General features: G+C 44.1%; 1 protein-coding gene across 1 annotated transcript in view; it reads right to left on the minus strand.

Moving 5' to 3' along the window:
- C9orf72 (C9orf72-SMCR8 complex subunit) overlaps positions 1–27315 on the minus strand; it is a 332168-nt gene that overhangs the window by 288356 nt on the left and 16497 nt on the right. The window contains exon 2 of the mRNA XM_086962131.1: positions 12417–12903. Coding sequence (XP_086818257.1) covers positions 12417–12860 — 444 coding nt within the window. The 5' untranslated portion in view covers positions 12861–12903. The remainder of the gene's footprint in view (positions 1–12416; positions 12904–27315) is intronic.

The raw sequence follows: 27315 nt of genomic DNA on the forward strand, positions 1-27315 counted from the left end.
CAAACTGTGCAATGGGAAAAAAAGGATGAAGTCAGGCTTCACATTAGCGAGCCGCAATTCAGCATCCGCCAGGCAGGCAGTGGACAGGGTGTCTTCTAGTCACCAACATTGATGGACAGAGCGTCAGCTGGAATGGAGGAGTCCCGCTAATAAGAGGAATGGTTTGATCCATGCAACTTACCAAATTCAACAGGACAACTACAACAACATACAGATACAGTATCCGTTCTTTTCTAATTATCTTTTAAGTAATGTTATTGCTGTGAACTTCTATGAGTGTGACTCTGCATTTCTTTGATCTCTGCTTCCAAATTCATCCCTACAGACATTCTATAGGTTTTACTTCTGCTATTTTTTAAACCTAATTTAATGTAAGAAGTGTTTCTCTGAGTGCAGAGATAGGCAAGTGAAAACGCTGCAGCCCTGTACTGTCGCATTCTTTCATTCACGGTTGTCGAAAGTACTACTTACTTTTCAGTAACCATGCATGCAGTAGTGCATGCACTTCCTTTGTCACTTAAAAGATTTATGGTTAGCTTTGTACCCAAAGATTTCTTTATCTTCAGTTATTGTTTGTCCATGCTGTACTTTTTTTTTCTTCTCTCAACAAAACTTTCCCAAAATCCCCCATTCCCATCCATTTTCCAAACCCTAACCCTCTTCCCCGGGGCTGTGTGGTTTTGATTGATGTGTGACTAAATGACAGCAATAATTCCACACACTTGCTGGGGAGGATAAGGTCATAGCAACAGGCTGGTGAAGGAATCCGAGGATATATTCTATTCTTACTCAGCTTGACACTCAGTCACTATTGGCAAATGAAAGCAGATTTTCATGTGCGCCATCAACTTGATTGGTCATCAAGAACATCCTCCTCCTAGACGTGGCAAATTATTACGCTGCTGTGTCCTTCACCTTTGGTACTATTTCTTGTAGTAGTAGCCAATGTCAAAGAAATTCAACGCAAGTACTAGTTATACTTTCAATACTTTACCATTTGTTAGGCTACATTAGGCTACATTGTGGCACTGTTCTAGTGTACTGTCACCTGCTATATTCTCTATCGTACCGTTCTAATGCTACGGTAAGGACAAACAAGGTTTCATTTTCTTTTTTTCCAGATGCTGCAACTGCCACTGTGTAACACCACAAGTACCATCGCAATGATGGCATTTCATCCACCCAGAATTGCCAACCTTAATCGCCATTTCGCATGCAGCCAGCCCTGTGCCTAGCCCTATTTCCAAAAACAAATTACAGGTAAGATAAGCGTTTGGGGGGAGGTACTATAATGGAGTATTAGGAGAGACGAGAGACTGGCGGTCCTAGGACTATTGAATTCACTTACTCTGAGAGGCACTTAGTTTTGAAAACATTTGGGCCATTAGTACTTACACAACTGTTAAACCCCCACCCACCAGCCTCAAAAGCAGTAGAAAACACGTATGCTAAGATAAAGTTTAAAGTATATTTATATATCCCTAACATAAATAATCTCCCGCAAGACCCAACCCAACCCACCCCCCTCCCGAACCCCAACGAATGTCCCTGAAAACCAAGTCCAAAAAAATAGAAAACCCAACTCCCAATTCCCACCCCCAGAAGTCTTTAAAAAAGGGGCAAGGGACAGTCTCCTCCTACTGCTGGCTGCTGTTGACTTTTTGGGCCAGGTCGGCATGCTCCTTGCAGAGGGTCTCGAGCAGGGTTTTGGTGTTGAGGAGCTCCTGCTCGAGGTAGGAAACCCTCAGGGAAAGGCGGTGCATCCTTTTTTTGGTATGCTGTGGGGGGCAGCTGATTGCTTGGCTGCTCGGCGATGGCGGGTGGCTGCGGTACCCCGGCTCCGTACCGCTGGAGACCTGCTGCGCTGACTGGCTGACCCAGGGAGCGCGGAGGAGGATGCAGGTGTCGCCGTTGATGTTGTTGACGTACTAGTCTGCGTGTCCTCCTCCTCCTGGGCCACCAGCCGCCGATATTCGGTGACAGTGGCCTCCAGCCTCCGTTGCCGGGCCCTTTTAGCCAGCTCCTTCAGTGTTGGTTTGGAAGGAGTATCTATATGAAGAAAGAAAGACATAGTCTGTAACCAATGCTCTTTAAGATTAACACAAAATGATTCAGCAGAAAGTTGTGTCAGAGTAGAACTAGCAACTTGCAAGCGCAGTACATAACTATTGTGGCCAGAATCTATCTAACCTCCCACTTCTTCATCCTTGCTCTAACATTAGTGGGAGTTTAAGGAATCAATTCTACGAGCACTATGGATTCACTCCATTAGAGTCGACTATGACAGTACACCAGTCTTATTCTTCTTCTTCTCTCTTGTTTAGCAAAATTGGTACGTTAACTTCTGCAAGCCGTCATAATGCCAGCGCAGTCAACTTGCACCCGAGAAAAACAGACGCCCGCCATGATGAATGAGACAGACTTGCATTACTGTACCAGTCCGGTACATGCAGGTGGTGATGCTCTTACTTTTCTATTATGGGTGGCACTGAGAATACTCTGTTACAAGGGCTACTGCTTAATTAATTTAACTTTCACCCTACAGTGCGGATGAATACTAGAAAAGGAAAATGAAGATAAATAATCTGATTATCTATCACTGCACATGGTATGTATTTGCTTACATATGGGAAGACTTTAGGTGCTTTGCTTAATATTGAGTGAACAGTGATACATCCACATATGAATGACCGAGTTCTACTAAACTTATTAAAAGAGGTAGTGAGTGGCCATCGTAATAGCCGGATATATGCTGTGCTTGCAATACAAACTACTGCTACTATTCATGGTAGTATTCGGACAAAATTACAACTTCTGCTAAATGACTCTGCCACACTATCTAGTCAGTAAGGAGATTGGGGGTTCTTCAAAGACTGATATCACTGAGGTATGTGGAAAGTCTACCTGCGCCTATTACATTTGATAAACAATGCACTATTTAGTGTCAATAGTTCTGTTTGTGCAGATTTGTCCCTGCAACAGTAGTAGTATGGATTGTCCTCCTATCCAAACCAAGAGTAAAGTACTAGTATCTTATTCTTTCTTGCTGGTCATTCGCCTTTTTATTGTTGGTAATTGTCAAAGAAGCATAAACATTTAGAAGACTTGAAAAGAACTTATGGACAATCCCAGAGGACTGCACTCAGTACATAGAGCTATTGCGGACTAGAATGGGAGTTTCATTTTACACCTTTTGCCAAATGTGCAATCTTAGTTAGCTACACAGACAGACTAATGAGAATAATCTAGTAATACCACAGGGAGCCATAGTCGAGGCAGGATAAGAATTTAGATACAGTCTACAAGAAGATGAAAGACGATTTAGAGAAAATCGAATGAGGAACGCTAGGAAAAAATAGGTACTCTATATTAAAATTAAATTTTACAGTGGCCAGCAAAGGAGCCCTCGCCTGACCGATCCTGGCCTTGTTCAACAGCAGCAGCAGCCTCCTCCAATGTCCTCTTGCCTCTGGGGGGAGCTGATGTACAACATGAAAGAAAGAAAGACCAGAAAACATGGAAGATATTTGTCAACCAAATCAAACATTTCAAAAGAACAATAACAAAATATTTTGGCGAAATAGCAAATAGACAACTATTCCACGGGATACATTGACCTATCTCATGTGGTCTACTACGATATTAGTATTGCTTGATTTGCGGACCGTCGACTTGGAAAGTTATGTAACTCACTAAACAAACTACTAAAAAGGTTCGCCTAGGACTGGCAGGCAGCAGTCCGCAGCACGCGTAGTGACAGACAAAGTCCATTGTGATTGCAGATCAGCGACAACACTAAAAAGTTTCGTACTACATTAACCAGTCATTAAAATACTCAAACTATCAATCCACCACCACTATTTCTTCTTATTACCAGGCGTACAAAGGAAGGACTGGACTGGAGTCTGTAGGGGCAGATTTAGAAGCCCCTTGCGGCTCTTTTGCTCCATTGTTGCGTGACTTTTGTGACGCAGCGGCAGAACAAAAGAGGCGCCATGGTGCGGCGTATATTAACAACGTGACGCATATGGGAGATGCACACGTTGTAAAGCCCTGCGCCATCAGGGGGCGTTCCGGCGCAAGGGAGGGCGTTCCTGCGCAGGAAAGCATACTAAAAGTGGCTGAGGGAAATCTACAAGATTTCAATCAGTCACTTTTAGGACAATGATGCGTGACTCAAACCCTGAGCCTGCTTGAAGCAGACATACGGCTTGACGCAGCATTGGGGAGATAGGGCACCCCAGAGCATTGCTGGAGCTGCACCATCATTGCGACGCAACTCCAGCAATGCGCCGCCTTTACGGCACAGATGCGTAACGCTTCAGTGACGTTTTGGGCCCATGGTGCGCCGCATTGTAAATACGGTGCACCATGGGCGGTGGTGGCGTGGCGCACAATTACTGGCGCATCCCGGCTACTTTGCAGGGATGCGCCGGTAATTAAAAATCTGACCCTTAGTGTCTAGCATTACGCAGTTCTTTAAACCACACTCATACATAATTTCTCAGGCCAATGAAATGAACATAAATCGAAAACAAATAAGCATAGTAGCAACGCTACTGAGAAGGAGAGCAGTACACCTGAAATGCACAGATTTTGAAATATAATTTACCTACAATGTAATCAGCAGCAGTATTGCTCTTGGTAAAAAACAAAAATGTGCAATATAATAACACACAGAGCAGGAGAAAACAGAGTAGTGAAGAAATAGCTACTACTACTCACCAAGCCCGAGGATCTCGAGGCCGAGCAGGTCGATCAAGTCGCGTTCCCGGTCCAGGAGATCAGTTCAACGGTGGGTAGCCTGGTTGTAGGTGCGCCGGAACCAAGAGTGTTGGTACATGGCCCGGCACACCTTCTCCCACCGCTTCTGGCGCTCCCGGATCCCGTACCCGCTAGCGATCTTGCCGCCTGCCTTGATGGTCCTGGGGAGGCGGCGCTGAACATAAAAAACTAGTGCGGCCACCTCCTCCGCGCTGAAGATCTCCCGGGCTGTGTCCTGCTCCCCCCTCAAACGCCCGCATAGGAGCCGGGCACGGGGTGCGGGACCCTTCCCCTTCTCAGGATGCTTCCCGGCTCCCTTTACCATGGTCTGGGCAGAAAGGAAAGTAAATAAGAAATAAGAAATAGAATAAGGAAGAAGAAAAGAAAAGAGTTTAAAAAAGTAGTTTAAAATTAACCAAAAGTAGCAGAAAACACAAAAAATATAGAGCTAGAAAAATAGAGGGATAGATAATAAGTAAAATAGATAAAAAAAAACTTCAAACAAGCAAAGGATGGCAGAGATTCAGAGAGGATACAGAAAGCATGCCCAGAACCATAGCAATGAATGAGAAACAAGATGGCCGCGCCCGTTCACGACCGCGTGGGTAAGTTCGCGCGAGATTTCCCTCGCGATCACACGCGAACTTGTACTAGCGAGCCGCACACTTTGCGAGATTACACATAGCGCCCGGAAACGGAAATACGTCATGCAAACAAAATGGCCGCGCCCGTGAACGACCGTGAAGGTAACTTCGCGCCGTTGCGCTACAAGCGGCTCGCTTAAACGCACAAAAGCTTGCGAACTAACCCGCCGCAAAAAACAAAATCGCATATTTGCACGAATTCACGGCTTCCGAATTCGATCTCACGCAAATTCGCACCCTGCGAATTCCGCGAAATTGCAGAAAAATGAGTTTTGCAAAACTGAAAGCACTCAGCAGGTGCAAAAGTTCAAACTCATCATTAGTAACCATTCCCTGTAGTGCTTCCTGAGGGGCCCCTCCAGAGTTCAGTTGCCTACTTGCAACTATTCTATGACCCTGCTCTGACCCTCACAGCAGGCTCATAGAATAGCTACAAGTAGGCCACAAAGGTCCTGTGAAAAAAAATTGCACTGCAACAGATAGCAAATTACAGATAAGGAAGCAGGTGCCAGACTGGAAGTTTAAATTCAGTGACACATTAATCAACCCCAAATTAATTAATGTCAGTTGAAGCAGGGCAGGTGTGCTTGCTCCCCCCCCCCATAATCTACAGTGCTGCACCAGAGGGTGGCATTGATGCACCAGAGGGTGGCATGGGTGAACCAGAGGGTGGCATGGGTGAACCAGAGGGTGGCATGGGTGAACCAGAGGGTGGCATGGGTGAACCTGTGATGATGAACCAGACGTAGAAACAACATAGTTGCGACCGTTGCGAGCCGACAAGTAAGTTCGCAATTGTGAACTGGTACAAAACCCTTGCGAACTGGCAGAAACCCTTGCGAACACAAAAAAAAGAAAAAATTCGCAAATTCGTGAATTTCGCGGAATGCGAATTCGTGAATACGCAAATTCGCGAACCGCGAATTCGCAAAATTCGCCCATACTTAATGAAGACAAAATAACTAAAAGATGCAAAACACTGGCCGAACCATGGAAGGAAGTATTGAGGGCATGGGAATCGAGAGAATCAAGGGCCACAGACGAATCCAGAAAGGCCCCTCTGTCTGATGCAGGAGGAGAGGCTAATGCTAGTCAAGAATCTCCTTAGTGGGATGTGAGATGGGTGCCCCAACATGTAGATAGTGTGGGTGAATGGCTGATGAGGATGCTTGGAGGGAGATGTTGCCCTGCACCCCCACCCACCCCATGGTCTAGACAACCCCTGAGATACAATACGTTTGGACCCCACCGCACACACACGTAGAAAAGGAACTGTAGATGGATGGAGTGTTGACCCCTAATTTTGAAGTAGTTGGGTTTTGATATTCTTTTTCTTTTGTTGCTTTTTTCTCCTTTATTTATTGGTGGTCATCTTTCCCTCTCCTATACTTGCTGGCTCCCTCTGTGCACTAGGAGGTCCTGTTCTTGGGGGCAGAGGGGTGGGGTGATGGCTATATGATGTAGGGAGAGGAGAGGGTATAATTATGGGCAGCTTTTGTGATACACTCCCCAACCGAACAATGACTGACATAGAGCACGAGAATTATCTATAGAGTAGACAATGCAATGTGAAGACATGTAAGAAGCTTAGGAATGACATTTAATCATAATCTGAATATGTATATGACATTTGATGTTTTATTCCTCTATCCTTTGTATGGTAACACGTCACATGGAAAGTAATATTAACGCAACAGGCAAGAAATACAGCTTGTAAGATAATAAATACCAAAATGCCAATACAAATATTTACAAAGAAAACGGTATGGCCAGCCTGAAGTGTTAGGGGTCACCGTAATTGTTTGTCTTGTCTTGTTGTCTTCCGTCTAAGTAGTTGTTCTCTAACATATCTGCTTACGCTCAACATAAGATAGTAGTATGTGTACTTGTTCGCTTTTTTATTCAGAACACTCAATTCATATAAGGGCTTACAAACTCAGCATAATGAGCCAAGTAACTTCTTTTAGAGTTAAAAAAAATCAGGGCTTGTAATTTTCTTTGTGTGTTTGGAGGTTGCAAAGTAGCCCACTTTTGCAGGAAGTCTGGTGCCAGTCTTTCACCCCCACTGGAGGGATAAAATAAGAAACACTCTTGTCAAAGTCGAGTGCCTCCATTTTGCCTAGGATGGATATTATCGATGACCAAAAGCCTTTGAGTTTGGGACCCGCCAAAAGGTTATGTAGGAGAGTGCATGGGTCTCCACACTGTCTTCAGCTGGAACCAGAGGGTTTTTGGTTAATTGTACATACACAATTTACGACAGCATTTCTCTACCCGGTCCCGGTGTATAATGTGGAAAATTGTTGGTGCACGCATTAATGTTCTCCCACTGTTCTAATATAATTGAACATTCAAGTTTCTCTTGTAGCTGGTTTGCTTTAAATACACATGGTCTGGGATTAGCGATATGAGTTAGGCATAACGCCTGGAGACTAGGCGGCTTGTCATTTTCTTGGTTTAAAGGAACTTCTCAAAAGCTGTGAGTGGGAGGGTAGTTGCTTCTCTAACTTGTGCTTGGGAGACCCAGTGCCTGAATTGTAAGTAAGGATTGTAAGTAATTATGTTGTTCCTTCCCCAGAACCCAGGAGGCAGTTTTAATTTCCTTGAATAAACACAATGTTACATTGTTACAGAACTAACAAAGCCAGTAGAATTCCCTGGCTATCCAACCATTGAGGCACTGCATATTGAGGCCTGGGGAAAAGTCTATAATGCCCACCACCGAGTTCAGGAGCGATGGGTGTTTGGTGTAGCCATTATATCTAGTCAAGAGAGTCCAGGTGATTAGTGAGGCTTTGTAATCAGCGAGATATGTAGGTTACAACATCTTTCTCAGTTTGGGATCCATAGGATTTCTGCCAGAGGGCATGGTGTAAGACCCTCATCTAATATGCACCAAATCTTATCTTGCACTCCCTTGATCCATTCTATTGTATATCGGATCTGTGCCATTTCACAATAGCAAGGTGGATGCAATATACCTAGAATTGCCTCCTTTGGCTAAGTTCTGGGATTTGCCAATGCAATCAAGGTCTTTTCCATTTCCAAATAAAGCTATGCAAACCTCTTGCAATAGAGAGAGTTCATCATTTGTGAGTGAGATGTTTAGGAACATATAGAGTATTTTTGGGAGTATGGTCGTAATTTCTGCCTAGACATGAGAGAGCGTGTGAGTGCCACAATTTTGTAAGAACTTCTGGTGCATTTATAGAGATTTGGAGTAAGCAAAAACCCAAGGTAAACAAGTTATTTCATAGTCCATTGAAAGGGATTCCCCTCTTATAAGGATCCAGCTAATGGGTATCCTTCTGCCAGTAACAACCCTACCGATTTGTTAAGATTTAGGCTTTAGTAGGCCTGCTAGCTGTCGCTACTCCTCGTGTACCAACAATATTTCTTGGGGAGGATGATGGGAAACTGTGAGCAACAGTAAAATGTCATTGGCAAACGTTGAGGCCTTGTATGTGCCTCAGTGAAAAGTGATGGTCTGGAAAGTCTGGTTTAGCTGAATCTTATGTAAAAGTGGATCTAGATATAAGGGAACACCATCTAAGACAATGGACACCCATGCCTCATGCCCTTTTGGATCACTAAGTTAGGAGAATTGCCTCCATTCACTTGCATATTGATCCAAGGTGCGATATATAGAGTTACGACCCACCCTTGGAATCTTGTACTGAGACCCGTCTTGAGAAGGACCGCCTTTATCATGCTCCAATCTACCCTATCAAACACTATCTCTGCATCAAGGGAAAGCACTACTGTTTCTTGGCTTCTTTTCCGTGCCAGGTCGAATATATGGAGAACCCTCTTACAGGTATCGTAGGTAGATCTGGCTGGAATAAATCCCACAGGATTCGCTTGAATTAGTTTTGGTAACAGGGTTTCCATGCAGTTTGCAGATAATTTACCAAAGATTGCAAATATGCGTTCAACAGGGAGATCAGGCTGTAAGATGAGCGTTGCATGAAATGTTTGTGGGAATTCAGAATCAAGGCAGTTGATGCGTCAGTCATCGACAGGTGCTGTTCCAGGGTGGTGGATGCATTATTTAAGAGGTCAGGTAAAAGAGTAGCCAGTTGTGGTGCAAACGTTTAAAGAAAACTATGATGCAGGCACTATATTTTGACTTAAGAACCTATTTGAGATAACTAAGGTGGTTTCGTATTTTGAGGCAAGCTTGCCATCAGTCCAGTAGTGTGAGCATGTGAATAAGATTTAAAAATGAAACTGAACGGGAAATGCCTTTTACTAGCCACCCCAAGGCAGACTCCAGCTCCTGTTTGACCCGAGGGAAGAAACCAATGTTACAATGGACGCCTCCACTATTAGAAATTATTGAGAAAAGGTTTGTGTGCGTCACCCAGGAGAACTCAAACCCGGCCCCTTGGTGCAGTGCCAATGATGAGTTTTTTGTAATCTTCGGCAGAATGCTGAACAGTTTTAGATCTCCTAGACCCTCTTGCCAAGCACTGCTCAGACCCCACTTACTAACTTGAGACAGGAAACCTAGTGAACTCTAACCGACGAACCACCTACGCATTACACAAGGATGGTGCATTCTGAGCAACCATCAATCATGTGAGACTACAGGATTATTTGTTACTGAGGTTCAAAACTTCGTTCATCATGAAAGAATCTACACTATATATTTTAAGAGTTTATTAAAATCAGTGTCCTAATCTAGTCCAGATAACATGTACAAATGTAACTATAACATCAAAAACATTGTGACAATGAAACGACTACTAAGCAAAATATTAAGAATTGCAACATTGTTATGGGGGTTTCAGAAATTCAATCCATTGAAAGATTAAACTAGTTTTTGTTAACCAACCCCTAGCCTAGTTGTTTAGCACCAAAAGGGCCTGTTGGGGTTTCTTGAGGTCGCCTCAAGCCACATACATATCGTAGCCAAATAACAAGCATGTTGTTCTATTTTTCAAGAAGAAAGCCTCTCCCTGTCTGTTTGTCCTAGTTGTTGCATTCCCAAATGATAAAGCAGGCTGGCTCTGAGGAGCGCGGATGGCCTTCACTGGTAATGTTTGAAGCTCAGCCCGCACAAACCAAACCTCTCAGGAAGTTGAAGATTCCAATTTGCCTAATACATGTCTTTACCATGCTTAAATATAATTTTCTGAATATTTTGGAAAGAGCAGGCCTTGTGAAGAATGATGTAAAAAGCAAGAATTAGCATATTGATCCTGCTGAAGCATCTCTAAATTCTATCGTACAATATAAATCATACTACAATAAAGCAAATGTTATGTGCTTTACTTGTGCAAATAATACTAAACACATTACAAGCTAATAAATGAAAAATGTACACTCAAATTAACGTACCAATATACGAATTGCCATGGGGGTACATAAGCAGAGAACACAAAAATCATGTCAGAGGAAGACTGGAAAATGAGATACAGATCCCAATCTCAGTGAGTAAACGACAGAGATATTCTCAGGACACAGATTTCACGGACTCAAGACACAAGTGTGTCCACTCAAGTTTCAAATTTACACAAAAGGCACATAAATATGGTTGCAATACTCCTATAGGATCTGGTCTTAAAAACGCACGTCAGGAGTGCCTTTTAAAATACATAGTCAAGACAGATAATTACATTCCTCAATACAAGTGATGAAATAGCAGTCATGCCAGTAAGTGATTTCTGGCACCAAGGAAAAGCAGTCAGCAAAAGGTGTTCTCTGCTCAGCAAGGATTCTAATTCAGATATTAACATTAGATATATAATGGAAAAGCAATCATTTTTTCCCAACATCAGCATAATATTCTGGGTAAATAATCCTAAATGCACAAAAGCAAAAGCTTGCCATGTTTTGAAAATAATTGTTTTCAGGCCCCTAAGTACTGGCATGTCATTTTTGTCAAATACTCACACATGTACCACTGCCCTGTATGGCCAGAATCTGCTCACATTCTCATGAATCACATACACGTCAGGCAATAGTGAGCCATAAAAAGTCAAAGATGCAGACTAAAAGGCTGGGGTGGGAGGGAGGGTGTTTGGGGGGTGAAACCTAAGCTAGAGTAGCATAATGTCCAGGAATGGGCATCAGACAATATGCCACAGAGGGCCACCTAATACCTGGGCAACCATAATACCTAGAATGGCCACAATATACTGGCAAATAATCTTTCCCGGGTGTGTCACCCAGCCACTCCACTCGCCAACCACTGCCGCCCTAGTTACAAGCTCCATCATCCTTGCATTCATACACGTGTCACTGACAGATCTGGACCCGCAATTAAAGTAAAGCACCAAACAGCTTCCAGAAAATGATTGCCTATAGGTAACAGGGCCTGTGCTGAACATCACACTCCAAGTGTGGCCAGCATCACTGGCTAGGAGCGACAAGGATAAACAGCACTCCATTGGGAAAGGCAAGGGCTGCTGTGCTACCATCAACTCCACTGCCAGGGCACAGAGCTCTCCAGACCATCAATAAACCAAAACAGTACTTTTTACTTCAGTTGCCTTTGTCACAAAAAAAGACTTGCTCTATGTTGTGCCACTGCTACAGTGTACAACTGAAGGCTATGTCTCAGTTTCAGCTCATCTGGTTGACGCCTGAGGCCGTTCACTCTTCCTTAATGACAAGCTTCCAAAGAGTCACAGGGGACCACTTAATGAGTACTCCTTTTTGTCAACAATGTGAGGTTATCTGCTCTAAAACCAGAAGGTTACTCTTGTAACAAATATTACATCACACAGGAATTCTCTTTGAATCAATTGTTTCAATGACACAAATAGGAACACATTCCGAACCCGGCCAAACATTGAGATCTGTGCCTCGCTATATTCCTCAGTTATCAAACGTGGCAGCTGTAGTGTGGATATGATGAGCTATATTTTCAGATGCCTCGTGAATTTGGACAAAAGGGTGCATATCTTTACAGATGACTATCAAGAACAAGACAATGAATTCAGAACAGAAAGACACACACCCTCCTCATCCCAATACATAAATCTACATACAAGCCCTTACCTTATTCATTGCTATGCGCCCTTTTCTTATAATGTGTGTCAGCCGGTCCACACACACACGGTGAAGGGGAAGGTAGAAGCTCAGTTCAGTTTGGGGTAGTATGACTGACAATCCATAGGTGCTTCTGTCTCCGTTCCAGTTTCCATCAAAAATTAATGACACAATTATCACCCCTTTCTCTGCCAGCACAAAAAATTTGACATCAATAGCTCCACTCTCAGCGTTTCGGAGGATTTCTCCATTGAGGGTGTGGTTTGCAAGAAATGTGATTTCACCATCGCTTAAAAGTACCTGCTCGGACTTTGGCGCCCATATATGCTGCACCCTCGGACCAAGAATATTGTCCCAGTAAGCAAAGGTAGCAGCTAACAGTGGTGAGTACCCATCAATTGGAATGAGTGTTTTTGGCACAGCAGGGGATGGCGGTGGGCAGAGGGCTGACATCTTTGCTCCTCAGGTCACATTACTCAGGTCCTTCTGCTATTACCTAGAAGAAAATGATGTGGGGGAAAGGTAGGAGAAAATAAGATTTTGATAAGCAGTAATATGACAAGGAGAAAACTTTAAGGTGATCAAAGAAAAATATTAGCATAGCTGTACACCTTCCTCTGTCTGGCAAAATGGACTACTATGATGAGCAGAACTCCTTTCTCCGGCAAGAGCAGAAAAGAAGGCTGCCCCTGTATGGGCAGGCATGGGATCATAAAGACAAGTAACATAGTGTGGAGGATTGCAGTGTTGGTGGTATGTGTGCATGGTACATGGCTGGTCTCTACAATAATTATGTGAGGCAATGTACGAAATCGAACGTGTCAACTATGTGATTGTGAGAGAACAAGAGACACATTGCGCAAGCAAACACTAGTGATAGTTCATTATGAGATAAATGTTTAACAACATTTTCAAAAAGTGCTTTGCACACAAATTATTACTTTTTCTAACTACTGTAAGATTTAGGCCTTATTACCCAATTAAACAGTGCTCAGTTTATCACCCACAGAAGGATAAAAAGCTTCAATAGTTTTGTGGCGATTCCAACTTGCGAAATGTTATTAAATATTAAAAACTGTGACCACTTAACATACAAGGATACCTTACTGGTTAGTCTTGCCATTAGAGATCATTCAAAGATGTACCCATGCACCTTCAACCGTTGTAGCAGTGCTATAGTGGTCTTCCTGCTTTATCACATGGGATATCAACGACGCAAGCTAACGTTGACCAACCCAGGTACAAACCAGGCATCAGTCCACCACTGGACATAGATATCGTTCCCAGTATCCTTGATTTGTGACTATGGTCTTTGAAGTTTCCAAAACTGCTCATGCTTGTTCGCTGACCTGGCTGCAGCGGGCCAAAGAGCAGTGAATGCAGCTTAGATCTCTCTATGACTTAAAATACGAAGGGGGAGTTTGGAGTGTTTTGTTCATAAATCTGCAGTATAGGTCTTGGATTCCACAACTCAGAATTACCCAATGACATATACTTGACCCAGGGAGTTGGCAGATACTGAATCCTCATTCTCTTGGACATTTGACTTTCCGTCGACACAGTCAATCATGACACATTCATTCTGAGACTCAAAGAAGCCGGCACAGAGGGTACTGCTCTCACTTAGATCTCATCTTACCTACACAATACAACAAACGTGATCCATACCTTTTTTTTCCTCTTTGAAATGCTACAGCAGAAGCCCCTCAAGGCTCTATCATCTCTTCTCTCCTTTTCAATATTTACATTAAATCCTTACCATGACTAATCAATGTTTTTCAGCTCACCTGCTATAATTATGCAGACAATGCACAAACGATTCTTAAACTGGAAAGTCCAAAAGACATTGGAATTGCAAAACTCTTCTGCTGCTTCCAGGTAGTTGAGCAAAGGATGACATGTTACCACCTCAAATTGAATGCCAAAGCAGAAATATTAACCTGTGGGAAATGGAATACTTATGACCCCCTTCAGCGCCTGGCATGACAACATAAGACCACCACCAAAAATATACAAGGAGGTAAAATAAAAAAACTGGAATTACTCAGGACCTCAATCTGTGCATGAATGCTTAAGTGGATAAGCTATCCAAATCAACCGTTCCTACTAGGAAAACAGTACAACGCATCTTCGCACACCTAACATTTGCCCATAAACTCCAAGCAACAATCTCCCTTGTCCTATCAAAACTAGATTACATTAATTTGAATCCCACGGTTTGGGACTTTAAACTGTGGGTGAGTCTCACTACATGTGTCTCACCCATTGTAATCACACAGCAAATGGACTGTGCGCGTTTACTGCCAGTGTCCTCCTTTGAAGATCAGGCCACTGCGACACAGCATGGGTAAGGGGCACTTGGATTGTTACTCATGAACACGTATGCCCATGTGTGTGGGCTGTATGTATGAGACTACTGTTGTGTGAAGCCCAGTAACTACGCACAGTTAGCCTGGTGCAAAAGGGACTCTGGAGGATTAAAAATTGAGCTGGGGTTGTCCTTATAATTTTTGTGTACAGTCCTAGTGAAAGTCAGTGTGATTTACTGTTTTGTCTGCAGTGACACTTTATTACACACATAGCAGGAAAACTACCTTAGAGTGAGGTTTCGCTTTCCTTTGGTCGACAAAGTTCAGTGACCTATCAAAAGGGGGTGCAACATGTGCAAGTAAATCAAATCTGAGAGTCCCAAGAGGATAACTGTACAACTTATGGGTCATTCAGGATTGTCATATTTCTCTGGCTTAGCTCAGGATCAGAACCCAGGCCTTTTGTCACCCTGCAGAGCCAAGATAATTACATTTCTCTCCAGAAGCAGGAACAAAGGCCGTCCCACACAGAGTATAGTAGTTCTTTGCTGAGATTCAATGGGCAGATGTGACTAGTGACTCCTGGATGATGCCATGTTGAACTGTCCCAGCATGCTGTGCATAAGGTTGGGACGGTAGCAGAGATGTGAAGTGGCACCCTTGGATGGACCTGTGGTGCCTGGTTTCTAGACCTTTCCACCCCCACTGAAAAAGTCTTCCAGAATGGGAAGACTATCTCTTGTTGGTGCGGTTTGTGCTTTTCTCTGCTGGACCCTGGAACTGTGACAGCCATGGATAACTGGAAGAAGAACCCCCCCCCCGATTCCCAAAGGTACTAAGGATTCTGACCCCTGTTGACCCCAGGATCAGTGGATCTCTCTTCTCTCTAAGGGCTAGAAAGCCTGGCCTTCTTAAACCCTCCAAGGACCAGTTGGGAGAAAGATCTGCACTTCTACACCCAGAGACAAAGACCAGAAAGAGAGCTGGCACGGGGAGCCAGTGGAACCAGCTACGTGCGCAGGACACCATCTTGGAGGTGAGAAGGTCTGCTAAAACTGCTAGAGCTCGCCAGTAAGAATAAAATGGGCCCAAGATGGTCCAAATCGGGCAGCAGTTTTCAGAATTTGCTGTAATAATTTATGGTTGGTAAAGGTGAGCTGTAGCTCAAGTAACTATAACTCGTGATAAGGAAATACAACTCCCGCCTTCACCATGAACAGTGATATTATCAATGATAGGAAAACAACTGTCAAAGGAGGGTCTGGGGGACTATATTTACCGACCTATCAAGCTCATACCCCTCATGAACTATACTACAACAACAAGAAAACTTGAAGGTCTAGAGAGTTGAGAAAAAGAAGTGGCCACAAGGAAATATCACACACCACTATCACGACTAACGGTGAAGGACCATCAGTTGTAAAGAAGTCCTATCAGCCCACCCATATGGCGGAACATCGTCATCTAGGACCTTATCAGCAGGTTCTTATATGGCCAAGCCCAAAGGTCATTGCTTGGTGATAGTAGATCCTGATACTGAAAGAAGATGTGTCCTCACTGAGAGTGGTACTGATAGGGTGCAGTGCTCAGAAAGATAAGTGACGGTGATTAAAATGACGGTCAGGGTAGAAAAATATGTTTATTGGTATCTACCCAGACGCCAGGTAAAAAAGTGTGATGACAGTGTGAGAATATCACTGTACAGTAAGCATATACGATCTAGTCCAGAATGTTTCTGCCGTTATGGTATTGGTTTACCGGCATTCTTCAGGGCCAGGCTGGATTATTAGCTACTGCAACATCCACCATAATTAGTGTGAAAAAGTAATAACTAAATCAAAAGGATATATATAACATGGTTATAGAAAGTGGAATGGTGTGGCTAGATGAACCACCCTACCGTATCCTCGTTAATAACCGTGTAACGAGCAATCCTTTCCCAGCGGTCCTCCCCTTCGGTTCAGGCACACTCCTGGAGGCACCGACAGACAGAGCAGGGCCTCTTTATCCGAGCCGTTGCCGGGTGAGGTGAGGCTTACTTCCCACACAAAGCTGGGAAAGGATTGCTCGTTACACGGTTATTAACGAGGATACGGTAGGGTGGTTCATCTAGCCACACCATTCCACTTTCTATAACCATGTTATATATATCCTTTTGATTTAGTTATTACTTTTTCACACTAATTATGGTGGATGTTGCAGTAGCTAATAATCCAGCCTGGCCTTGAAGAATGCCGGTAAACTAATACCATAACGGCAGAAACATGTTGGCCTAGATCGTATATGCTTACTGTACAGTGATATTCTCACACTGTCATCACACTTTTTTACCTGGCGTCTGGGTAGATACCAATTAACATATTTTTCTACCCTGGCCGTCATTTTAATCACTGTCACTTATCTTTCTGAGCACTGCACCCTATCAGTACCACTCTCAGTGAGGACACATCTTCTTTCAGTATCAGGATCTACTGGCACCAAGCAATGACCTTTGGGCTTGGCCATATAAGAACCTGCTGATATGGTCCTAGATGACGATGTTCCGCCATATGGGTGGGCTGATAGGACTTCTTTACAACTGATGGTCCTTCACCGTTAGTCGTGATAGTGGTGTGTGATATTTCCTTGTGGCCACTTCTTTTTCTCAACTCTCTAGACCTTCAAGTTTTCTTGTTGTTGTAATATTATCAATGATGTCAAAGAAGATGGCATCAGTGATGCAATATATAGGGTAATTAACAGTTCATGGCGAGGGCACAAGTTATAGTTACCTTAGGGCATGAGCTAAATTACAGTTACTTGAGAGTACTATAACTGGCGAATTTCAGTGGTGTTTAGGAGTTTACAACGTTACGTTGTTACTGAACATTTCACCCAACTATAACATTCTTTAAACTTGGCTTTTCAGTGAATTTCAATTTTTTTGTACTTAAAAGTAATATATAATTACCATACGTTAATCCAACTACCCACCCTACGCATGCAGCTAACCCCACGCTGCCCAGGGCAGTCTCTCAGCAGGATGGGGGAGTTGGCCATGCCCTGGGGCAAAACCCCTGCATGACGTCAAGGATTAGCCACTAGGCTTAGCCTGCGGACTCACCCTGCGACCACCCCACCCCCCTCAAAGACAGCCAACCCCGCAATGCACACAGCTTTTTGCCGTGGGCAGCAGTGGGTTGGCCAGAAGTCTTTTTTTTTTTTTAATTGGAGGCGCCCTCCCTAAACCTATTAAGGACCTGGTGACAGCAAACCACAGAGCCCCAATCCCTTCACTTTTGAGCCGTCCGACATCATTGAGAGCCATCAGAGCTTGTCAGGATAATATGTTGATGTTTTGGGCCCCTTGCTGAAAAACCTAGAATTGCCACTCCACGCACAAGGCACGGGCCCCCCTCTCCCAACCGATCCAAATGTGCTAGCGGAGTGGACCCAGAGTGCGAGCTGTCTGCTGGGCAACACCAAATGTACCCTGGGCTCGAAAGACGCAAATCTGTACTTATGAGAATTGTTCCCCAGTTGATCCAATTGTCTACAGCTGAACTGGGTCCCTTATCTGAGGGACAACTTTTCGGGCCGATTTTTCAAGGACATTGGCAAGTTCGTAAAAACATTTGCCTCATTAGACAAGGCCCAATCTTCTCCAAAGCAGGTATTCAATCCCCTTTTTGGCAGGCCGGCCGCAGCAGAGGACGTCCAGCTAGCTGTTTCAACTCTAAAGGTCCTCACGAGGATTCGTCTATTGACTCAGAGGCCATTGGCAAGATCCTCCCAGACAAGCTTCTTCCCCTCCAGATCCAAGGGCTTAAGAGCGTTACAATACAGGTGTCAACAGGGGTAATCAAGACTCCAACTACCAATCTGCAGGTAAAGATTCCTCCTCCTCTTTCGCATTTTCCTCGAAGGGGGGCAGACTGCACCATTTTTCAAACAATTGGGACAAGTTTTTGCCAGATTGTTGTGTTTTGGACACGGTTCAAGGTTACACTATAGAAATTTCTCAGGTGCCTGCTCAAATCCCCCCACCCATCTCCTTTTTTCCCCCAACAAGACCTCAATTTCATAGACTTTGAGATTCAAGAACATTTGATGAAACCGGTGATTGTAGTAGCTTATTCCTACTCAAAGGTTTTCTGCAGCAATGCGTTTCTGGGTCCGAAAAAAGGTGGAGGTCAAAGGCTGGTACTCAATCTCACAGAGTTCAACACCTGGATGGTTTACCGCCATTTAAAAATGGAAGGTATTCCCCTTCTGCTGGATCTGCTTCAGCAGAAGGATTGGATGGTGCATCTAGATCTCAAAGATGCCAAACTCTCCACTCTTATTTTCTGTCCACACAGGAGTTATCTTCCATTCCAGTGGCAAAATCAGTGGTAAGAACGCCTATCCCTCCCCTATGGACTATTGTCAGCCTCTTGGGCATTCACAAAACTCATGAAACCAGTGGTGGAATGTTTGAGAGAGATGGGTGTTTGCATGATCATCTACCTAGATGACATGATTCTGATGGCACAAGAAGGATCAGCTCCTGACGCACATGTCTTGGGCAGTGTCCCTGCTGCAAGACTTGGGGTAAGTAATCAATTCCAAAACATCCATGATAATTCCTTCGGTTTAAGGAATACTCAGTCAAAGCCCAATTACTTCTTCCACTTCCGAGTAAAAACCATAATTCGGGAATTGTAGAAGACTCTGTCCAAATAGATGGTATCTTTGAGATCCTTAGCTCATATTGAGTCTGTTAACTTCTTCTATTCAATCGATCTTCCCCGGTCCGTTACACTAGAGAGCCATTCAAAGCATGAAAATCCATTACCTCCAGAAAGGTTTGACCTATGAATGTCAGGCTCCCTTATCTCCTGACGCTCAAAAAGAACTCCTGTGATGGCTTCTTCACATGGAGGCCAGAAATGGCAGAGCCATTTTCGGGGCAGTTCAAGAGGTCCTCATTGAATCCAATACCAGCCACTGCTGCTGGGGAGCAAGATGAGGGGACTTTTCTACCAGGGGTCGCTGGTCCTCAGATTAGCTAGAACTTCATATAAATTGTTTGGAGCTTTTGGTGGGTTCGCTCGCCATAAAATCCTGCTCCCCCCTGAAGAGCAACTGTTTTATCCTCCTTCGTATGGACAATGTGTCAGCGGTTCGTTACATCAACCGATTGGGGGGGGTACAGGTCTCGCCTTCTAGCGAACACCGATAGGGAATTTTGGCACTTCTGCCTCAGTCAGAAGATTGTGGTGCTAGCAGACTATCTTCCCTGCAAAGACAACCTTGTAGTGGATTGCAATTCTAGGTTTCTAGTGGATTAAAGTACCTGGAAGCTCTATCCCCACATTTTTGGGAGATAGAGCTTCCTGGTTCCTGGTTTTGCGCTGCCTGGGCCCGTGTCAGGTGGATATATTGCATCCCAGCTGAATGCACAATTCAAGGACTATTACAGTTGGAAACCGGACCCGATGGCCCTTACCACGGATAATTTTCTTCAGAATTGGGCTGACCAAGTGAACTATGCGTTCCTGCCTTTTGCCATGATTCCGAGTCGCAGCTCAGGCCCGGCCACAGTTGGCATCCTTAGTCCTGATAACTCTGGTCTGGAAGACGCAACCATGGTTTCTGGCCCTTCTGCAGGTGTTGGTGGCACTTCCTATAATTCTTCCTGCACTCCCTCATCTTCTCTTAGATCTGGTAGGCTCACCCCATCCTCTTCTCCTCCAAGGCCAGTTGGTTCTTATGGCCTGGAAAATATTGTGAGACGTAGACAAGTCTATGCCATTTATACAGCACTTTTATACGAAAAGCTTGGGCTCCTTCCAACCACAAGCGATATTCTTCTGCATGGAAGAGATGGGTGGGTTGGTGCCTTCAACGGGTTTGGATTCTGTGGGATCCAAGCTGAAGAATGCTCTCAATTTATTTTCTGAGTGTGCCAAGTCTGGGTTATGTTACAGATCAGTAAATAATTTCAGGTCAGCTTTACCTGCTGGACACGATCTCATTGATGACAAGTCAGTGGGTATGCACCCTCTTGTTTGTGAATTGCTTAAAAGGTATCAGGGTAGCAACTCCTCTGAATCCTAGATATTCTCAATTGTGGGATATGAATAGTGTTCTGTCCCGGTTTGATTCCTGGCCAGATAATTCTGATTTGTCCATGAAACAGATTGCTGCTAAGTTGACCATGTTTCTCTATTTGGTTTTGTGTTGAAGTGTGCCAGATGTCAAAGCTCTTGGCTTAGCTGGCAGGTTGTTTTCACCTAATGGTGTTGGTGCTTCTTTCATAATTTTCAAGAAGACGAAGTCTATGTCCCGGACTACTGATTACCCGGCATTTCCTCATAATCCAAAAGTATGTGTCGTCAAATGTTTGAAAGTATATGAGGAACGCACATTGGTTGTAGGCGATCCCCTTGGCCTTTCTGTTGTTGGCACTTCAGAAACAAGTTCGACTGGTATCGACCGCGACCAAGGCCTGTTGGGTCCATTGGATCATAGCAGAGGCTGGCAATGATGTATATGTTTATGGGACTCATTATGCTAGGGGGTATGCGCACAAAGTGTTTGTGCTTAGCTCCAGATTGGAAGGTATCCTATGTGCCACTGATTGGTCCTCTGTGTTTAAGAACTTTTATTTCAAGCCTATTGAGCATACTTTTTCTGTTGTGGTATGTTAGTTTTCAACCAGCATAATTGGAGCCTTCAGTCCTGCCATAGAATTGAACGTTTTCTACCATATGCAACAAGACTTTTAGATTCTATTAAGGAAACAGAGGCGAGGATTATCCCACCCATTGGAACAGGTAAGCTGTGTGATATTCTTGGTTAGTGTCTAAGTTATGTATCATAAATGTAACTGCTCTCTTTTGCTCGCCCTTGTGAGTATTTCTGGGTTGTGAATCTGGGTTCATATCTCCCTTTTACTTTCAGGCTCCGATCAGAAACAAGGCTTAGGTGTTTTGGAGCTACAGTTCCCTTTGGGTCTCAGTTGTTTTCTGGACTTATGCGATTCTACGATGAATGGATTCACGGTCCTGTGGTTTGTTACTATAATGGACTTTTTGTTAAGGCTTTCTTTTTTTATAACCTTTATTTTGCAGAGAGAACATAAGGAGTGCATATTATCCAGCGAGCGGGCAGCAAGGGGCCAACGGCAGCAGCATACACAATGGAAAAAAAGATAAGACAACAGGGCAGTCGACTTTCTTTTGTTTCGGCTTGAAGTTGAACTCTTATTAATGCAAAGAAAGAGGTAGTCAAGATGGGGCTTTGCTGTTTTGTACATCATGGCTACACACTATTGGTAGTCTGTTGAGGATGTGTGGTTTAAAGTCTCTTGAGAGATGTACATTACATGTGTATTTGACTGGGTTTTGATTAGCTACTATTTGGAGAAGTAAAGATGGAGAAAGCAGAATACTCGGCTCCGTGTCTTTAATAGAATCTAAAATTCTTGTCGCATTTGCTAGAAAATGTTCTATCCCTACTCGGTACACTCTAAATAACCACCATATGAACAGAAAACAAAAACAGCTTAGTTGGTCAATTCAACTGATTGCCCTGACTGCCTTTGACTGCCCACCCACTTGTTTCATCTGTCTGGGTGCTGCTTATTTTAGCTAGATGCATTCATAGCGCAACTTGCACTTGGGGCCTCCAAGCAATAATGCTTAAAAACAACACTGACTGCCACCAGCCACATGCAGATGCGAGAGCAGGATCCGGCTCTTTGCCACTGAACTTGAGTAAAGAGTACACAGACCCAATCACAGGCTGCCCTACACTTTCCATCACTGAAAATCGTTTTCACCTCCCTAATTGGCTGCAAGTGTCAGGTTCCCATAATTCTGAACCTGTTCATCACAGTTACCGTAATTACTGACGGCAATGTGCAATACAAAGGAATCCATATTGTAAAGTAAAATTTTATTTTACGGTTATACTAGAGATAGGAAGGCAAACAAAAATGTTTACATGTCCCACGGACTAAGCACACATTAAAACTTCTTGTTCTTGACTAGATGCCTCTAGTCCCGGGCTTTACAAATTCCACACACCTTCAGTTCAGGTGTAGCTTGCTACTCTAATGCCTCATTAGGGTTAGCATGAGCTATATAATAACATGTACAATTGCAACTTGCATGCTCTATACATGAACCTGGTGTAAAGGAAGATGTAAATAAGGAGCTTATGGATTTATAGTGCACAACTGGTTCTATGGAAACCATCCCAGAGATGTCACTAAACGACCTGTGAGTATACAACACAATTCCAGACCACTGTTGTGCTATCCATGCGGGACTGGGATGCTGTAATTATTCCTTGGATGCTACTGAAAGCTTAAGCACATTTTCTAACTCCTCCATAGAACCTGAGCAATGCCCTGGTGTCACTGATATTTTTTGACACTTCGATCTTGCTGCGATGGAAAAGTCCCTCACATGGTGATGGACGTGCACCCCTTCCCTGAGTGCTCCAACTGTTATGATGTCTGGATTCCTAAAGCTGATTTTTGTTGTCATGGGAGAACACTGATGATGCGTGTGTGCCATGACATAGGCTGGTCTCGCAGACTGTGGTCTGTCGAGGCAAGTAGGGGTGTCCAAAGTGCTACCCTCAAAGTTGGGAAAAGCTACAGCCCTTTCCAGGAGTCAAGCAGCACGAGTACGGTGGGGGCAGTATACCGCATAGTGATCAGTAGGAGCGAACCGGTCGTTTTACCTGTGTCACTGCAGTATGGCCTACAAGCTCACACATTTAAAGTTCTCCTGCTTGTGCTTAACTCATGTCTGGCCTACATGTGTTTTAAGTATAGTGATGTGCAGAGATTTTGTGGTCTATATGTGCTGAGTGTATATTTGTCTGTGAATGGTACAATACAGGGATAATGCAGTACTGTGCAGGATGCGTATATTATACGAATGTGCTGGCCCTGTGAATGGTACAATAACTAGAGACTGTGTTCCATTTTGAGAGACCAAGCGCTGTAGAGAGAAACATGAGGCAGGGAGGTAGACAAATCCCTCTAGAAAGGTTTGTGGGTTGCTGCATTACTGCAAGCTGTGTGGGACACAATCGAAGAAGACCTTTAGTAGACTTCAAAGGGTGCTCTTTGATTCAGAGGAGAGGTCACTGGGAAGGGGCCTGGGCACGTGTCAAAAAGGAGATGGGTCTGATAAGAGTTGGGCAGAGGCCCTGAGATAACCGGATACACAAACGACTGTGGCTGACCTCCAGGTGTGAACCTCTAGTCACTCCCATGGGCTGTGCTGTGGGGCTTTCAGATTGGGGTCGCTCCTACTGTGACAGACTGCTTTCAGGAGTAAGAGAGAGCAGAAGAGGGGGCACTTCAAAGATTCGGATTCTAAATCATATTTGGTGTCTGGAAATGGACTATAGGAAGGGGAGCTTGAGACTCCAAAAAGTGTCAACTCTCAAGCAGCCAGTCTGTTTGTGTGAGGAAGAGAAGCTCTGCTAGACTTCAGCCTGTTATCAGGATTGGATACCAAGTCTTGCTATTCTCCCAGCATGGTGAGGGCACTCAAGATCATCTGCCTTGGAGCATCAGTGCCTGCTGCTTGCCAGGACCTGTGTGCCCTATGAGGAAGAGGAGGGCACTGGTGAACGTGAGGTCCAGTGGGGGATCCTGACTAATGGATCCCATAGAGAAGTGTGAGGAGATAGCTGCTGCACTAAACGGGTTGTTGACTGAGTACAGGGAAAATTTGGCGACCCACGAAGCCACGGGAAAGTCACCGCGAAGTGAGAAGTGACCATTGCTGCACCGACTGAGCCATCGCCCATGTGCAGATTCCAGTTGGTGACCCCTTACGCCAGGTGGGGCCGATCGGGCCACAGCCCTTGGGCAGCGTCAAGCTGGTGGCCCTATATGCCAGGTAGGGCGGGCGACCGTGAAGCCTGCTACTGTGCTGATCGGCCCGTAGCCATGTGAAGAGGAGGAATGGTGACCTCGTATGGCAGAGGGAACACTACAACCAAGCAAGAAGCGCAATCTGGTCGATAGCGTCAATGGAAGAGAGAGGCCATTTGTGTGACCCAAGTACATCTGAGGCATGACTGAGGACCAGTACCAGGATTGTGTACCCTCCCACCCCCGAACCTCCACAAGTGGAAAAAACAAGGGAATCCAACTAGCATTAGAGGAGCACTGAAAACTCGTCAGCCACTGCAGCAGCTCCGGAGGAACTCAAGGACACTGGACCACAGACCTCCTGGACCGCACGTGAAAGACTTACTGGCAACAGACGCTGCAGCTTCAAGGCCCGCGGAGTGGGCACGCTCAGAGACTCTAGCCGTCTTGATCCTGATGGTGCAGGAAAGACTGATTTTCAGGTCAGACGGCCCCTGGGGAAACTAACCTGCCAGATAATACTTCAGCACTAGAACATTTTTGACTTTAATAAAGAGACAGAGTGGAACGTCTGAGACTCAGACTACTAGTGGAGCTTAACCTGAATGTCGCCTATAGTGAATGGGGAGTAACCACTATTGCTAGCTTGAGGGGAGTGAGTTCAGGGACCCGCCTAGAAAACAATAGAGCCCTGACTTCAGAGACTGAGTGTATTGTTTGTAAATCTTGTTTCTTACTTTGTGATTTGTATATAAATACTCTTCTTCTTATAAAAACATTGACAGGACAATCATTTATTGCAGCTGCTGCATATATTTTGAGATGTGAGGTTCTGTTCTTCCCAGTGTCTACTCCCCCATTCCCCGAGAGGCCCTAGACTCATCAACCTGCGTTACTACTGAGAGTAAAGTGCTGATGGGGGACCTGGCCCAGTTGCTCAGAATCCCAGGACATCAGGAGTAAAATGCCTCAACCCCCACAATCCATGGGACGAGGCAGTTCTAAGAAGGGTAGTTTTGATTTGAGGGTACACCACTTGTATTACAAGATGATTTCCACTTTAACGATGCAGTCAACATTACAGTTCCCTTCGCTATGGCATGGCAAGGAAAAAAGTTTTCTTAACATTTTCTAGAAAGGAGCTCTTTTGCAAATTGTGAGGCCTGAAAAAAGTGCAGAGATGTCACTTCCAATTGCAATTACTATCTTATTGCAAATCCCTAATCTTACTAATAAAATTAAATCTGCAGAACTTTTCCATCATAAATGTCATTTACGATTAAAGAAAATCTGCATGGGACTGCACTTTATGCTGTTGTAGGTGTGACTTGAGGACAAGAAAATTGGTGTTGTAAGTGTCAGCTCTGTTATAGGTGTGGTAGTGGTGCAAAGGCCACCATTTCATGGGGGGTGGATTTTTTAACATGTAATAAGCTATTGCACACTTATCATAAGCGGAAACCAGTGGACAACCTTGTCATAGTGTTTAGAGCCGTCAGGCACACATCACAGAAACTTTTCTTCTGGCATATGCTTGTTAGTTTTGAAAATCACAAAAAATAAGGGAAACTATGGTGATCATAACTGTATGGCAAGGCATGCGTACACTTTAAAATTGTTGTGAATCATCCCACAGTGGAAAGGTAATTCCATTTAATAAGTGCGGCCATGCATTAGAGCATGGGTACTCACAAATATTTCGCCAGGGGCCACAAAGTACTATCTATGGCATGCCCGAGGGCCGCACCAATGCCAGCAGGGCAAGGGTTGCGTGATGAAAGATGAGCCTAGAAGAACGCAAAGCAGATGCATGGTGTGGATAACAAACCAAGCCTTCACATGACTTCTGTCTGCTGCAGACAGACAAAGCACCAACTTCTAATGTAAAACGTGAGGGAAAGAGATACTCATGTGGCTGCTGAATTGCAAAATATGAAACCAGAAAACCTGGGATCAGTCCTGGCTTCCCCACTTGACCAAGTTGTGCAATCCTAGGCCAATACTTTGCCTCATTTTATTTCATTACCCCATATGAGAGCCCCCTGAAATACACTAGTTCAGGATGTGTGATGTACAAAACCTTCTTATGCTGCATTTAATTAACTGTGTTGTTTCAATTATATAACAACTGAGTCTACACACAAGGTGCACCTGACAAATTACTTGCCTCTTGGTTCACTAATGCAATTGTTTTCAGAATAGGGACAGAATGAATGTTTCCAAGTTCATGTTTGATAACTATCACTTCTAATAAATACCTCTCAATGCAGTAATATAATCTGATCTACTAAGGTAAAGCGCTCGTGCAGGTTAATAAAATACATTCTCTGCAAACTTCAAAAAAGTGTATCATTTTTTTACAAGTTTAATGCACAATGTCTTTCAAACTAAAGGTGTTCCTAAAGATAGGTTTTCTAAGGCACTTTCTTGGTTTCTTTGCTGTTGCTGTAGTTAAAATGTAGATAAAGTATGCCCGCTTCACAGCTTTATGAATGTTCTCAGTTCTTGCTCTGTCCAGTGAACACCAGCCCAGTGCTGCTGTTCACCAGGAGGCCGCAATTAAAGGTCAGCAGCCGGCGGGACGTACTTTGAGTATCCCGAATTAGATAGTAGAGCCCAGTTCATAAAGCTTATTCCATGAGCAAATGTGTCATAAGTAACCTTTCCCATGTAAAACTTAGAATTAAACAAAGCATTAGTGAACATAATCATTTATGAGGCAAAATATAAA

The sequence above is a fragment of the Lissotriton vulgaris genome, chromosome 3_1 (genome assembly GCF_964263255.1).
Source record: "Lissotriton vulgaris chromosome 3_1, aLisVul1.2, whole genome shotgun sequence".
Classification (NCBI taxonomy): domain Eukaryota; kingdom Metazoa; phylum Chordata; class Amphibia; order Caudata; family Salamandridae; genus Lissotriton; species Lissotriton vulgaris.